The sequence below is a fragment of the Bos mutus genome, unplaced genomic scaffold (genome assembly GCF_027580195.1).
Source record: "Bos mutus isolate GX-2022 unplaced genomic scaffold, NWIPB_WYAK_1.1 CTG200, whole genome shotgun sequence".
Taxonomy (NCBI): domain Eukaryota; kingdom Metazoa; phylum Chordata; class Mammalia; order Artiodactyla; family Bovidae; genus Bos; species Bos mutus.
In genome coordinates this window covers 128,387-144,018 of record NW_027219453.1, presented here as the reverse complement: position 1 = coordinate 144,018, position 15,632 = coordinate 128,387, and the positions used below count along the sequence as shown (strand labels likewise).

The following is a 15,632-nucleotide window of genomic DNA, read 5'->3' as shown; positions in this document are numbered from 1 at the left end:
ACTGGAATAAGGGACTGAAGAATTCCATGAAATTACATATTCCAAAAGAATGTGATTAATTACATAACTTTGTGCCTTTTCTCTAAGAGGTCTCTGAAGATACCGCTTTCTGCTCGTCCTTTCAGAAATAAGTAGTTTTACTTCTCTGAACACTTGACTGGCTTCTAATGTATAGATGCTGTGAATTATGCAACTAAATCATGCTTAACTCTCACATAACCTAGAACTGAATTCTTGACCCATGTGCAATGAGAGAATGGGAATTCATGGTATGTGGAAACTGTATTAGCTACTTTTTTATTTTAAAAAAAAAAATATCTTTCTCAGTTTTTTTGTTTTACTTTTACTTTCTCTGCTACTTATACCTCATAGTATTTTTATTCTGCAAATAATTTTGGAAACAACATATGTGCCTGTGTCCCACAGTAAAAGAGCATGCAAACTTGAGTCTCTGAGTCCAAAGAATGTATCTTTCATACTAAAATTCTATGTTGAGAATTACATAGAAATGTAAATCTAGTGACATGTGAGTGAAGGGGTAACATCGAGGTGAGAACGCAATCCAGAATTTGAGAAACCGTGTAGAACTCTGATATTTTTATTCAGATGAAGAGTGATGAGTGTTTGACCCTCTGTGGTAAGGGGAGGGAATGCTCACTCTGGACTGATGAATCTAGAGGTTGTTTAGAAAAAGCAGTAGGATTTAAGGTCACAGTAAATATGGGAGGATTTCAGACATCAGCTACCACTGGCACCCATCAAACACCAAAAATTGTTATTCCTTGACTGATTTAGTGACTGAATGACTCACTATAACCAACTTAAGCATACTGGATTTGAAAAGACAATGAATAATGTAAACAGAGATACGTTTTTGCCATCAGACTACATTTCTTTTGGGATATAAGAATAAAGAAGAGACTTGGAGCTAGCAATTTTTCTAATTGGTCAAGTTTCAAACCACATCTTAATCTGTACATACTTTTTCATCTTATTGGCCATGGGAATTTAGCTTCCTCTGTATATTCTTACTTAGAGGACTGTACCCACCCCAACTAGCTTGGTTTTTTCATGAGATTGAGTGAAAAATGAGCTTTGGGTTTCATCATCACCTTCTCCCTTGATCTAAAATAAACATCTGCATCCTCAACTTAGTCATTCATGATTATTTGCCATTTTTTTCTAGATAAACAATGTTTATGCACCAAGAACATGCCAGAAGCCATACTTGATGCCATCCGACTGAAGTATCCAAACTAAAAATCCAGAACCTCACAGAGTGTCATGGTAGAAGTCCTTTGCTCTGCAAGTCATAGAAACTACTATGATGTATAAATCTGAAAAAAATCAGATTCTTTAGAAACGTCTTTATAGAGAAAAAAAGATGCTGATTATTTTATTGTTTTTCATTTAAAATTTTACAATCAGCTTGGGGAAATAAAAAGAAATTTAAAATTTTTTGATTCCTAAAATCAAAAAGTTTCCTAGACTAAAAATTTGTTTTTTTGTAGCCGGAATGGCAGAGAAGATTTCTGCTTAAAATAATAAAGAAACAAAAAAAATCACACTTTTGATTAATAAGAAATTTTTTTATCAGTCCCTTCTCTGGGGTCAAAGTGACAGATTTAGTCTTTAAAGTGGACTAGGGACTTGCCCCTGCCACCTAGACTTCAGGCATGTATCAATGGGACCTCTTAGGGTAAGAGCAGAAGAATGACTTTCTCTCGTATCTGCTTAGTCTTTACTCCATAGACGATAGGGTTCAGGGCAGGTGGGATGACAACATAGAGGTTGGCAAACACAATGTGAAAGGTCTGAGGGACATTGTGTCCAAAGCGATGTGCAAGGATGGAGAAGAACGCTGGTATATAGAACATGAGGATGACACAGACATGGGAACCACAGGTGCCCAGGGCCTTCTGACGAGCATCCTGAGAAGGGAGGCGAAATACAGCACAGAGGATAAGGATGTAGGAGACAGCAATTAGAATCACATCTATAATTACTGTCATGATGGGAACACAAAACCCATACCAGATATTGATGGAGATGTCAGCACAGGCTAGTCGGGCAACACCTATGTGCTCACAGTACGTGTGAGGGACGTTACGTGTCCTGCAGAAGGGTAGACGATTTACAAGGAAAACACATGGGACAAAAACACAGAAGCTTCTGAAGGAGATTCCCACAGCAATTTTGACAATGGTCCTGGGGGTCAGAATAGTGTTGTATCTCAAGGGTGAACAGATGGCCACATAGCGGTCAAATGCCATGGCCAGCAGTATAGCTGAGTCCAGAACAAAGCTGTAGTGCAGAAAGAATAATTGTGTGAGACAGCCAGGAAAGCTGATTTCCTGGGGACCAAACCAGAAGATGCTCAGAGATTTTGGGACACAGGTGGTAGACAGTGTAAGATCAGTAATAGCCAGCATGGAAAGGAAAAAGAACATGGGCGCATGAAGACTGTGCTCCGTTGCAATGAGGCAGAGAAGGACACTATTACCCACAATGGCCACAAGATAGATGAGGCAGAAGGGGACGCTGATCCAGACGTGGTACTGCTCAAGTCCAGGGATCCCCAAAAGGGTAAAGGAACCCGTGTTGTAGCCAGTTAGGTTGTATATGGCCATTGAAATCTGATTAACAGGTTCTGTGTGCTAAAACAAATTATATGTAATTAACATATGCCAAGAAATAACCTCCCTTTGCTATTAACAGCGATGCTTATCTTCTCTAAAAAGATTCTAAAATACTAGTACTCCTGATACTAAGCACCAGGTCTCTCCAAAGTCTTCTTCAAACTGCATAAAATGTTATTTCCATTTTAATGACTGAGTTTTGCCTAGGTTAATGTAATATATTGCTGTATAGATATGAGTATAGAGAAAAATAATCTAACTATAATCTGAGAAAAAAGAGAATTAGAAAATTAGGGCATTATTAAACAATTATTTGGGGCTGTGCTGGGTCTTTGTTGCTGCTCACGGGCTTTCTTTAGTTGTGGCAAATGGGGGCTACTCCAGCTGTGGTGCATGGGCTTCTCATTGCAGTGGCTTCTCTTGTTGTGGAGCATGGCCTCTAAGGTGCATGGGCTTTGGTAGCTGCAGCGTGTGGGCTCAGTAGTTGTGGTTCCTGGGCTCTAGAGCCCAAGCTCAATAGATGTAGCGTATGGGCTTAGTTGCTCCAGGGCATGTGGAATCTTCCCAGACCAGGGATCGAACATGTGTCCTCTGCATTGGCAGGAGGATGCTTACCTATTGTGCCACCAAGAAAGTCCAAAAAGTAAGGCATTTCAATTGGAAAAATAAGGAGGCACTTTATCATTACAGGCTCCTCCCATAGACCAGTCTCATAAAGTATTATCTCATTTAGAACAATCTTCTGAGATTATTTTTATTCTCTTGATTTTCTTTTAACAGAAACTAAAACTCTGAGAGCTATCTTACCCAAGATCTCATCTTTAGTAACTGGCAGAGCCAAGACCATTAAAGTCCACAAACAACAACACTCTACCTCAGGTGACTTCTTCAGTACTCTGTTAGATGAGAAAAACTGAGAAGAGGTAGTGGGTGTAGGGTTTAAGGAAAGACATAAACCTGGAACTGTAATTTGACACACCAACCCTATTGTAGTTGTAATGATTTCCCTGACTCTAGAAAGTCTTGGGATTTGCAGACCATAATGTGCTCTGAGGCTGTGTTAATGTCTCACCATGGAGGATAATATGAGAAAGATATGTAGCCAGCCTCCAACACACCCTTAGGATTTAATAAGGCAGTTATTTCAAATGTGCTTTGGATAAAGACAGAGATGATTTCTAGTGAAAGAAATATAGAATTTATATATTCTAAATTCTGAACCAAGATAAAAGCAAATAAGCAACCTCTTAGTAAGAGTTCTTTTCCTTTGGAGAAAGAAATGGCAACCCACTCCAGTATTCTTATCTGGAGAATTCCATGGACAGAGGAGCCTGGGAGACTACAGTCTATGGAGTCGCAAAGAGTCAGATGCAACTGAGCAACTAACTACTGCAACTGAGTCACTACTACTACCATAGTAAGAGTTAACAATTTTTGAGAACTTTCATTACACTACACAAAACTAAAGCTCTTTACATGAAATCATTTCTATGCTCCTCTTAACAATAAGATAGATAAAAGCATTATCTATATTTTAAAGATATAGAAACTGAAGCAAAGAGAAGTTAAGTAACTTGCCACTGCCACACAATGAGGAAATGGCAGAGCTGGGACTCAAACTCTAGGAGTCTTTTCCTAGACCACTGTGTCTATGACCAAAATTCTCTATGCAGTCTGTGGAAAATTGTATATACATGACATCTATACAGCAAAAGATTTAAATTTGGGCACATAAAGAAAACAGAAAACTGGAAACATATAGCAAATTAGTGTAATATTGAGCACATCACTTATTATTTAAAATGTAGATGTCTGGGGCTTCCCTCCTGGTTCAGTGGTAAAGAATCTGCCTACCAATGCAGAAGACATGCGTTCGATCCCTGGTCCATGAAGATCTCACATGCCCTGGAGTAACTGAGCCCCTGTACCACACCTATTAAGCCTGTGCTCTACAGTCCACGAACCACAACTACTGAGCCCATGTGCTGCAACTAAGGACGCCTGCATGTCCTAGAGCCTGGTACTCCACAACACAAGAGTAGACTCTGCTTATCACAACTGCTACTGCTACTACTAAGTCACTTCAGTCGTGTCCGACTCTGTGTGACCCTATAGACGGCAGCCCACCAGGCTTCCCCATCCCTGGGATTCTCCAGGCAAGAACACTGGAGCGGGTTGCCATTTCCTTCTCCAATGCATGAAAGTGAAAAGTAAAAGTGAAGTCGCTCAGTCGTGTCCGACCCTCAGCGACCCCATGGACTGCAGCCTTCCAGGCTCCTCCATCCATGGGATTTTCCAGGCAGGAGTACTGGAGCGGGGTGCCATTGCCTTCTCCATTATCACAACTAGAGAAAAGCTAACACAGCAACGAAGACCAGCACAGCCAAAAATAATATAAATAAATTTAAAACTTTTGTAAATGTAGATTTCTGAATTCTACAGAGGAGCCTGGTGGGCTGCAGTCCATGGGTTTATGAAGAGTCGGACAGGACTGAGTGACTTCACTTTCACTTTTCACTTTCATGCATTGGAGAAGGAAATGGCAATCCACTCCAGTGTTCTTGCCTGGAGAATCCCAGGGACAGTGGAGCCTGGTGGGCTGCCGTCTATGGGGTCGCACAGAGTCAGACACGACTGAAGTGACTTAGCAGCAGCAGCAGCAGCAGCATACTTAAAAGCATAGGTATCAATGAAGTCTTTTAAAATAAAATCTGATTATATGTTGCTCACATGAAAAAGATCTAAAGCAAAGTACCCAGAAAGATAAAAACAAAAGGATAAACCTGGGACCATCAGACAACTTTATAGACAAAGAACACAAACCTTACAAAATGAAAATAAGAAAAGGTAAAGTTTACCTTTCAATGTATTAAATGAAACAACAAATACTTTTCACTATTAAGAGGAACACTCCTAAGTGAAAGTGTAAGTTATACTGCCTGTAGACATCCGTTCTTAGTACTCATTTAGTATAAACAATGTTTGTTAGAAATAAGCTATTCATTTACCCAACTTTTTATTTTCTTATTATTATCTGTCACAGACTTCCTTGTAATTCCCTTTATTATTTGAAGATATATATCTGGCTATTATCTGCAACAAGTTTAACATCCTTGCCCTTTACCTACCCAAAATTTTCCCCTCAAAGTAGCACAGCATCACGCTGGATGACTTTATTTTGTTACTGATGATCAGCCCACCCAATTCCAGGGCCATATCTTTGAAGTATTGTAACCCCAGATTGACTAACCTCATAAATCACAAATACGGTTTTATATCTCTCCTATGATGTGAGTCACCTATTACCAATCTGTTCCTCAAGAACCTCAATGCCTCTTCAGCACTGACTTTGTCACTCTCATTCCTTCAGTATCCATGTGTCTTTGCATCCCTCTTTATGTAGTTTAACATCTACGAGTCATCATTTCAACTACTCTCTTAAAATATTTTGCTGCCCTCCCTCCACTGAGCTTCCATGATATATAAATGGCAAAATATAATTCCTAGATTAAAAAACCTAGTAAGTACTCTACGTCATGATGGAAAAGTATTTCTTAGTTAAGTATATTTGTGTTCCCCAAATTTCATAATCATCAGCCTTAAACTTTATCCTCAACACTTTCCAATGGTCCAACAACATGATCTTGTACAACTCAGTCTCCCTGTATGACTTTTTTTTTTTTTTAAGATTGGTGTAATCTTAACTCCCTGACTAGGGATTGAACCCAGGCCGTTAGTAGTGAAAGCACAGAGCCTTAACCACTGAACCATCAGGGAATTCTCTGGATTTTTTCCCTACTCTCTTTTAAGCACATTAACTATCCCCAAATTCCTCTTTCTCAACAGATAATGTTTTATTTTACTTCATAGAGAAATTAGAACCATTAGATATTCCCTTGTGGCTCAGATGGTAAAGAATCTGTGTGCAATGCGGGAGATACAGGTTCAGTTCCTGGGTCGAAAAGATCCCCTGGAGAAGGGAATGGCAATCCACTCCAGTATTCTTGCCTAGAGAACTCCACGGACAGGGGAGCCTGGCAGTCTATAGTCCATGGGATTGCAAAAGGTCAGACACGACTAAGTGACTAACACTTTCACTTTCACATGTAAATCATGTATAGACACACTACACAGCATATTAAAAGCAGAGACATTACTTTGCCAACAAAGGTCCGTCTCGTCAAGGCTATGGTTTTTCCAGTAGTCATGTATGGATGTGAGAGTTGGACCATAAAGAAAGCTGAGTTCCGAAGAATTGACACTTTTGGACTGTGGTATTGGAGAAGACTCTTGAAAGTCCCTTGGACTGCAAGGAGAACCAACCAGTCCATCCTAAAAGAAATCAGTTCTGAATATTCATTGGAAGGACTGATGCTGAAGCTGAAACTCCAATACTTCTGCCATCTGATTCAAAGAACTGACTCATTGGAAAAGACCCTGATGCTGGGAAAGATTGAAGGCAGGAGGATAAGGGGAAAACAGAGGATGAGATGATTGGATGGCATCACTGACTCTATGGACATGAGTTTGAGTAAGCTCCGGGAGTTGGTTATGGACAGGGAAGCCTGGTGTGCTGCAGTCCATGGGGTTGTGAAGAGTCGGACATGACTGAGCGACTGAACTAAACTGATAACTGAAAATCAAGTATAGTGGAAAGTCCATGCAGCAAGGAAGACACAGCACAGCCCTAAATAAATAAATTTTAAAAATTAAGAGGGAAAAAAAAAGACAGTCCTTTTATTCACCCACAGAGAACCATGTACATAAGCCTTTTGGAAGGATGCATCACCATTCATTGCATTCACTTGCCTATCATCTATCTTTCTTGAGAGTAAAGATTGTCATATTCATAGCTTTATCTCCTTATTCTAGCTTAATTTTTATTAAACACTTAAGTTTTACTGGATAAATGAGTAATGTTTAACTTACTGCACACACACAAGCTCTTGTTTGACGTGGGTCTTTTGTGCATGTGCAGCCACATCATTCTCCATCCTACCTTTATTCTAGTCACCCTGTACTCATTAAAGTTCAGGTTAATGAATAAATGGCTAAAATAATGGGTTAATTAATTAACAAACACACAACATATTTTTGCACATCTACCTAGAAGCACATGGAACATAGGGAAAGTCTATACAAAGTCACAGTACAGACACTGCGTAAGGACTCTGATTTTAGAGTCAAGTGTTCTGAATTTGCACTTAACCTGTGCCTCTTTTTTCACTATACTTAACACGTTATTTGATTTCTTTAAAATGCCTGTTTCCTCATAGCATTTTTCTGAAGAGATTTTCGACAGGAGAAATGTCATCACCTCAATGACTGGAAAATAGTAGGCTCTCAATAAATAGCAACTAGTATGTAACACCATTTTGACAACAAATAGAGGCAAATGCACAGATATAGCAGAAAGTGTCAAATCACAAAAAATACGGAGTGCTGGTCCAGTGTTCTGGATCCAAGTTCTTAGACAATTTTGTTTCAGCAATTGAATTGTGCGCATGACAGCTCCAGTCCTGCTTGCTTCCTTTATTTCTCCATCCTCATTTCAATCCTTAGACTTTATAATCTGGCTCCCTAGCCTGTGGACTATCTCATGGGGAAAGCTGGACTGAGCCCCCTTATCTTTTCTCGCTCCTCCTCTCAGGTCCTCTGTGTGTCCTTCAGTCAGCCTGCCCAGGATCTGGCCTGAGTCATAACTGTGGCTTTCCAATCATATCTGACCTGTCTCCAAACCAACACTCACCAATCCCCAGCTCCTTCATAAGAATGGACAGAAACAGCACCCGTAAGGGGCCAATCTTCTTTCTCTTCCTGGGATTTCAGAGGGGCCATTCAGGCTGGTGGGCCCCTGAGGTACATAATCCAATTGTTGACTTGTGGGAGGCACAGTGAAGCTCTTCCCAGATGGTCTAGATCATGAGGTTTTGAGGTCCCAATGGTTGGGGTGGACTCAGTCCCTGCAGGCTCAGATCTTCCTGGACAAGCAGTGTCTCAGGGAGCAGAATCTCCTGGGGCTTTCAAAATGGCTGGGAAAGCCATCGAGATACTCTCTGTATTTCTTGTGTGTGAGTGCGTGTGTTTTCTGTGTGTTTCAGAGAACTTGCATGTCTTTAAGTGATATTTTGTTTATGCTATAAATTTTCAAAGGTTGTTTTCATAAAATGTAAATAGATTTAAAGTATATACATGGATTCTTCTTTCTGATACCTAAAAAGAAAATGGCTGACTTATCACAAATCATTCATCTTGATCAAACACTTGAGCTTTCATATAAAACTCCTTACACATACACTTGCTGATTTTGAAATCTACTTCAAAATATCTTTAGAATCACGTTCCTCCTTCAATAACCACTCTTCTGTCTCTCGTTGCTTCTGTTATTGGGCCCTTATTGATCTAAAATTCAATTCCACCCCACCAATCCATCCTCTCCTCTGAAGCCATGACATGCTGTGCTAAGCCAATTCAGTCATTTCCGACTCTGTGCGACCCTGTGGACTGTAGCCCATCAGGCTCCTCTGTCCATGGGATTCTCCAGGCAAGAATACTGGTGTGGGTTGCCATGCTCTCCTCCAGGGAATCTTCCTGACCCAGGGATAGAACACACATCAATTATTTCTCCTGCATCAGTGGGTTCTTTACCACTAGCACCACCTAGGAAGACCAAGAGGCCATAATAATCTTTCTAAAATAGAAAAGTGATTGTTATTTCTGCAGAAAATATTTAGGATAAAGTAAATAGCTTAGGAAATCTAGCAATTTCAGGCCCAAGAGGAAGTTAATCCTATTTAGTTTCATCTTCTTCTACTTATCTCCAAAATGCCCTAAATTCCAACTGCTCTCTTTGTAGTTTCACATACACAAAATTTTGCAAGAATCTTCCTTCTGCAAATGTTGTTTCTCTTTTTTTAATTAATTATTTTTTAAACTTACATTTATTTATTTTAATTGGAGGCTAATTACTTTTGAGACTATCTTTCCTACTCTTTTCTGACTCAGCTCAAACTCTAGCATCCCTTCATTTGGAAAGTCATCCCTCACTCATCCCTGTGTTACTCCCACCGTAGCACTAATCACGCCATGTTGCAATTATCTGTGTAGTTCTCTGTCTCTCCTTTCAAAACACAAATTCCCTGATGAAAGGCTTCACTCTTTATGCTCATCACTGGCTTTCCATTGTTGTTCACAAACTATGCATTCAATTTGTGTTCTCAACTATTACTAGTAGTAGAAAGAGCATCACCTGTTTTTATCATATTCGTTTAAACAATATTTTGTATGTTGAATTTACTAATAAAAGTCCAATTAGAAAATAATTTTATATTATTTGTTATAAAAATACTTAAAACTTTCTGAAGTTAGAGCATAATGTGCTGTGCTGTGCTGTGTTTAGTTGCTCAGCTATGTACAACTCTTCGTGACCCCATAGACTGTAGCCTGCCAGGCTCCTCTGTCCATGGGGATTCTTAATCCTAAATCTTAAGAAATACTTTATTAGCTTATGATATCAAAAACTCAGATCCAACAAGGATAATTTGACCAAAGTGTATCTTAGATTAAAACCTCATTTTTATTGTAACATTTTTGTAGTCTTCTCTCAGTTCAAACTCTACCTTTAACCCTAATTTTTAGAAAAAATTCATATTCCATGACAAGCATGATTAGTAAAGAAGAAAACAAAGAATTGAGGACCCTAACACCTGTCCTCAATTTACCTTTTTCTTTTTTTTTTTTTTTTTTTGCTGGAGTTTCAGCTTTTTTTTTTTTTTTTTTAGAGATATAAGACAATATATTGTATTTATTTCACAAGAATAGAATTCTATACTCAACAAAAGAAAAAAAAATTCACAAAAAAAGAGATAATGAAAATTATCAATGAAATAACAGACATTAAATAAATAGAAAATTTGGAAAATCAGAGAATAAAGTTGAGGAACTCTCTGAGAAAGTAGAACTGAAGGCAAGAAGTATGGGAAGAAAAAGACAAAAGAAAAAACAGGAGAATAACATTAAAGAATCTTGTCAGGTAAACATCAAAAGAATGAGTTCCACAAAGAAAAAATAGAAGAGTGGAAGTTACCATTAATACATTGTAATTTATATTATCATGTATATCTACACCCTTTCTGGTGGTTTATTCCTTTTGCACATAGATTCTCTTCCCTGGAAACATTTTATTCAGCCTGAAGTACTTTTCTTTAGCATTTCTTATAGTGTGGGATAGCCAGCTCTAATTCTTTCCATTTTTGTTTGTCTGAGAACACCTTTATTTTGACTTTGTGAGGATATTATTTTCACTATATATTGAAATCTAGATTCAAGCTTTATTTTGTTTACCTTTCAATTCTTTCAACATTTTAAAAACGGCATTTAATTATTATCTGGTTTCCAAAGTTTCTCGTGAGAAAATCATTATCTCCTAATTATTTTTCCTCTGAATAAAATGATTCTTCCTTAACTCCTTTAAGGATTTTTTTGTGTGTGTGTGTGAGTGACCTTTATTTTTTATTTTTTATTTTTTTAATAAGTATGATCCCGTTGCCATTTACTTTATTGTTTTGGGTTCGAGTTTATACACCATTTTTGTGTTTCCTGTCTAGAGAATATCCTTTAGTATTTGTTGGAGAGCTGGTTTGGTGGTGCAGAATTCTCTCAGCTTTTGCTTGTCTGAAAAGCTTTTGATTTCTCCTTCATACTTGAATGAGATCCTTGCTGGGTACAATAATCTGGGCTGTAGGTTATTTTCTTTCATCATTTTAAGTATGTCTTGCCATTCCCTCCTGGCTTGAAGAGTTTCTATTGAAAGATCAGCTGTTATCCTTATGGGAATTCCCTTGTGTGTTATTTGTTGTTTTTCCCTTGCTGCTTTTAATATTTGTTCTTTGTGTTTGATCTTTGTTAATTTGATTAATATGTGTCTTGGGGTGTTTCTCCTTGGGTTTATCCTGTTTGGGACTCTCTGGGTTTCTTGGACTTGGGTAATTATTTCCTTCCCCATTTTAGGAAGTTTTCAACTATTATCTCCTCAAGTATTTTCTCATGGTCTTTCTTTTTGTCTTCTTCTTCTGGAACCCCTATGATTCAATGTTGTAGCGTTTAATATTGTCCTGGAGGTCTCTGAGATTGTCCTCATTTCTTTTAATTCGTTTTTCTTTTATCCTCTCTGATTCATTTATTTCTACCATTCTATCTTCTAATTCACTAATCCTATCTTCTGCCTCTGTTATTCTACTATTTGTTGGCACCAGAGTGTTTTTAATTTCATTTATTGCATTATTCATTATATATTGACTCTTTTTTATTTCTTCTAGGTCCTTGTTAAACCTTTCTTGCATCTTCTCAATCCTTGTCTCCAGGCTATTTATCTGTGATTCCATTTTGATTTCAAGATTTTGGATCAATTTCACTATCATTATTTGGAATTCTTTATCAGGTAGATTCCCTATCTCTTCCTCTTTTGTTTGGTTTGGTGGGCATTTATCCTGTTCCTTTATCTGCTGGGTATTCCTCTGTCTCTTCATCTTGTTTAAATTGCTGAGTTTGGGAGTCCTTTCTGTATTCTGGCAGTTTGTGGAGTTCTCTTTATTGTGGCGTTTCCTCACTGTGTGTGGGTATGTAGAGGTGGCTTGTCAAGGTTTCCTGGTTAGGGAAGCTTGTGTCGGTGTTCTGGTGGATGGAGCTGTATTTCTTCTCTTTGTTCAGTCGCGCTGTGGGGAGGAGGAGGGAGGGATGCTGCAAACAAATGACACTGGCGTGCGCTCGCAGTGCCTCAGCCACACTGGGTCTGCCCCCGCTCACGGCGCGTGTAACCTCCCTGCCCACACTGTTCAGGCTCTAGGTTGTTCCGCCGGGAACAATCCGAGGCTGGCCCTGGGTTGCATGCACCTCCCAGGTCCAAGCCGCTCAGGTTCAGGCACTCAGGTCCTCAGAGGCGCAGACTCAGTTGGGGCTGCGTTTTGTGCTCTTCCCAGGTCCGAGCAGCTCAGGTGATGAGGTGTTTGGCGAGCGCCAATGCTGCGACTTATCGCCTCCCGCCACTTGGTTATCTGAGTGTAAAACCGCGCACCTTCTCGGGCAGATGTTGACCGTCCAGACCCCCAATAAGTTTTAGTTAGCAAAGAAGCCAGTTTTATAGATAATGTCTCTCTGGGGCTGCAATTGCCCCCTTCCGGCTCTGGCTGCCTGTCACCGGAGGGGGAAGGTTTGCAGCCGGCTACCTCTGTTTAGTCCTTTGTTCCGTGCACGGGCTGGCGGTGTCTTAGGTTAGGGCTGGCTTTTCGCATGGTAGATATCCCACAGTCTGGTTTGCTAGCCCAAATTATTTCGCTCAGATAGCGCTCAGGGTATTCAGGCCAGATTCTTACTCTCAGCGATGCAGCCCGCGCGCCTCCCCCTGCCCAGCCCCCGCTTGCTAATGGCGGATGCAGGCGTCTGCGCTGCTTCTCCGCTGGAGGAGTTACCGTAGGGCTCTGCAATCTGCGAGTTTTAATTGTTTATTTATTTTTCTTCCTGTTATGTTGTCCTCTGTGCTTCCAAAGCTCGGCACGGATTGGCAGTGAGAAGGTTTCCTGGTGTTTGGAAACTTCTCTCTTTTTTAAGACTCCCTTCCCGGGACGGAACTCCGTCCCTCCCTCTTTTGTCTCTTTTATTGTCTTTAATATTTTTTCCTACCTCCTTTCGAGGAGTTGGGTTGCTTTTCTGGGTGCCTGGTGTCCTCTGCGGCATTCAGAAGTTGTTTTAATGGAATTTACTCGACGTTTAAATGCTCTTTTGATGAATTTGTGGGGAGAAAGTGTTTTCCCCGTCCTACTCCTCCGCCATCTTGGTGCCTTCCCTTACCTTTTTCTTTAGGGAGGGGTTTATCCATGTTTTCTGTAAATTATTTATTCAGATAGAATGTTGGGGGAAACAATTGTTATTCTGTTAAGAATCAATGGTGACAAAGATAATATGAGCTCTGTGGTTCATATATAGATTTCAGGGCATTGTAATGCTGATAGCCTAGCATGTATGTATGCCTGCTATGTGCTCAGTCACTTAGTCACATCCTACTCTTTGCAACCCATGGACTGTAGCCCATCAGGCTCCTCTGTCCATGGAAGTTTCCAGAGAAAAATACTGGAGCAGTATGCATGTTGATAAGGTCAATGACAAAACATCAGAAAGATGAGAATTCAGATAATATTTATATATATATATATATAAAATTAGGTAGAAAGCTGAGCACCAAAGAATTGATGCTTTTGAACTGTGGTGTTGGAGAAGACTCCTGAGAGTCCCTTGGACTGCAAGGAGATCCAACCAGTCCATTCTACAGAAGATCAGCCCTGGGTGTTCTTTGGAAGGAATGATGCTAAAGCTGAAACTCCAGTACTTTGGCCACCTCATGTGAAGAGTTGACTCATTGGAAAAGACTCTGATGCTGGGAGGGATTGGGGGCAGGAGGAGAAGGGGACGACAGAGGATGAGATGGCAGGATGGCATCACCGACTCGATGGACGTGAGCCTGAGTGAGCTCCGAGAGTTGGTGATGGACAGGGAGGCCTGGCATGCTGCGATTCATGGGATGGCAAAGAGTCGGACACGACTGAGCAACTGAACTGAACTTAACTGAAAACAACTAGGTAAGGTGGCTTTAAAAAGTGTTCACATGTTTTTTGATAGTCCTATCTCAACAGGTGGAGTTAATTCCCTTCCCTTGAATATGATCTGGATTTAGAGACTCAACTTTAACAAATAGTACACGTGCATGTAAACAGTGTGCATCTTCTGAAACTAGGCCACAAAAGACACTGAAGCATCTTTCTCGCTGTCACTCTTGAATTGTCCAATTTGGAAGGAGCCAACCTACAGGCCATGAGGACAAGCATCTTGTGTCGGGAGAAACTGAAGCCTCTTACTAACAAAGAGCACTACAAAAGTGGCCACCTTGAAAGCAGATGCTTCAGCTCCAGCCAACCCTTTTGATGCTTACAACCCCAATAACATCTTAACTGCAACCTAATAAGAGACCCAAGACAGAAATGCCTAGGTAGACCACTCCTGAATTCTTGTCAGTCAGACAGTTTGTGATCATAAATGTTGTTTGTTTGAAATTGTTAACTTTTTTTTTAATTGGAGTATAGCTGCTTTACATTGCTGTGTCAGATTCTGCTGTGCAGCAAAATGAATCAGTCATACATATACATATATCTTTTTTTGGATATCTTTCCCATATAGGTCACGAGAGAGGACCGAGTAGAGTTCCTTGTTCTGTTCAATAGGTTTTCATTAGTTATCTGTTTTATACATAGCAGTGTTTATATGTCAATCCCAATCTCCCGATTCTTCCCACCCCTTCCTTTCCCCCTTGGTATCGATTTGTTTGTTCTCTACATATGCGTCTATGTTTCTGCTTTGCAAATAAGATCATCTATAACATTTTTCCAGATTCCACATATATGTGTTAATATATGATATTTGTTTTTCTCTTTCTGACTTACTTCATTCTGTATGACATTTTATAGGTCCAGAAATTAATTTTTGACATAATTTGTTATACAGCATAGATGACTAATATGAAAAGGAATGCAGGTTATCATTATATAGCTCCACCTAAGGATGAGCAGAAGGCAATGGCATCCCACTCCAGTACTCTTGCCTGGAAAATCCCATGGATGGAGGAGCCAGGTGGGCTGCAGTCCATGGGGTCGCACAGAGTCGGGCACGACTGAGCGACTTCACTTTCACTTTTCACTTTCATGCATTGGAGAAGGAAATGGCAACCCATTCCAGTGTTCTTGCCTGGAGAATCCCAGGGACGGGGGAGCCTGGTGGGCTGCTGTCTATGGGGTCTCACAGAGTCAGACACGACTGAAGCAACTTAGCAGCAGCAGCAGAAGGATGAGGAAGTGAAGGTCAAGGCAGAGTATATAGTTCTTGGCCGCTTGGGCTGCTTAAAGATATTCCACTGTAATTCTATCAAACTTCAACAGAAGAGGTCACCTA

At 40.0% G+C, this 15,632-nt stretch overlaps 1 protein-coding gene across 1 annotated transcript; it reads right to left on the bottom strand.

Moving 5' to 3' along the window:
* Positions 1–1,694: 1,694 nt before the first annotated feature.
* Positions 1,695–2,630, bottom strand: LOC102276409 (olfactory receptor 52H1). Its single transcript, XM_005906887.1, has one exon. It carries the CDS (start codon positions 2,628–2,630, stop codon positions 1,695–1,697), a length of 936 nt encoding a protein of 311 aa, XP_005906949.1.
* Positions 2,631–15,632: the final 13,002 nt, after the last annotated feature.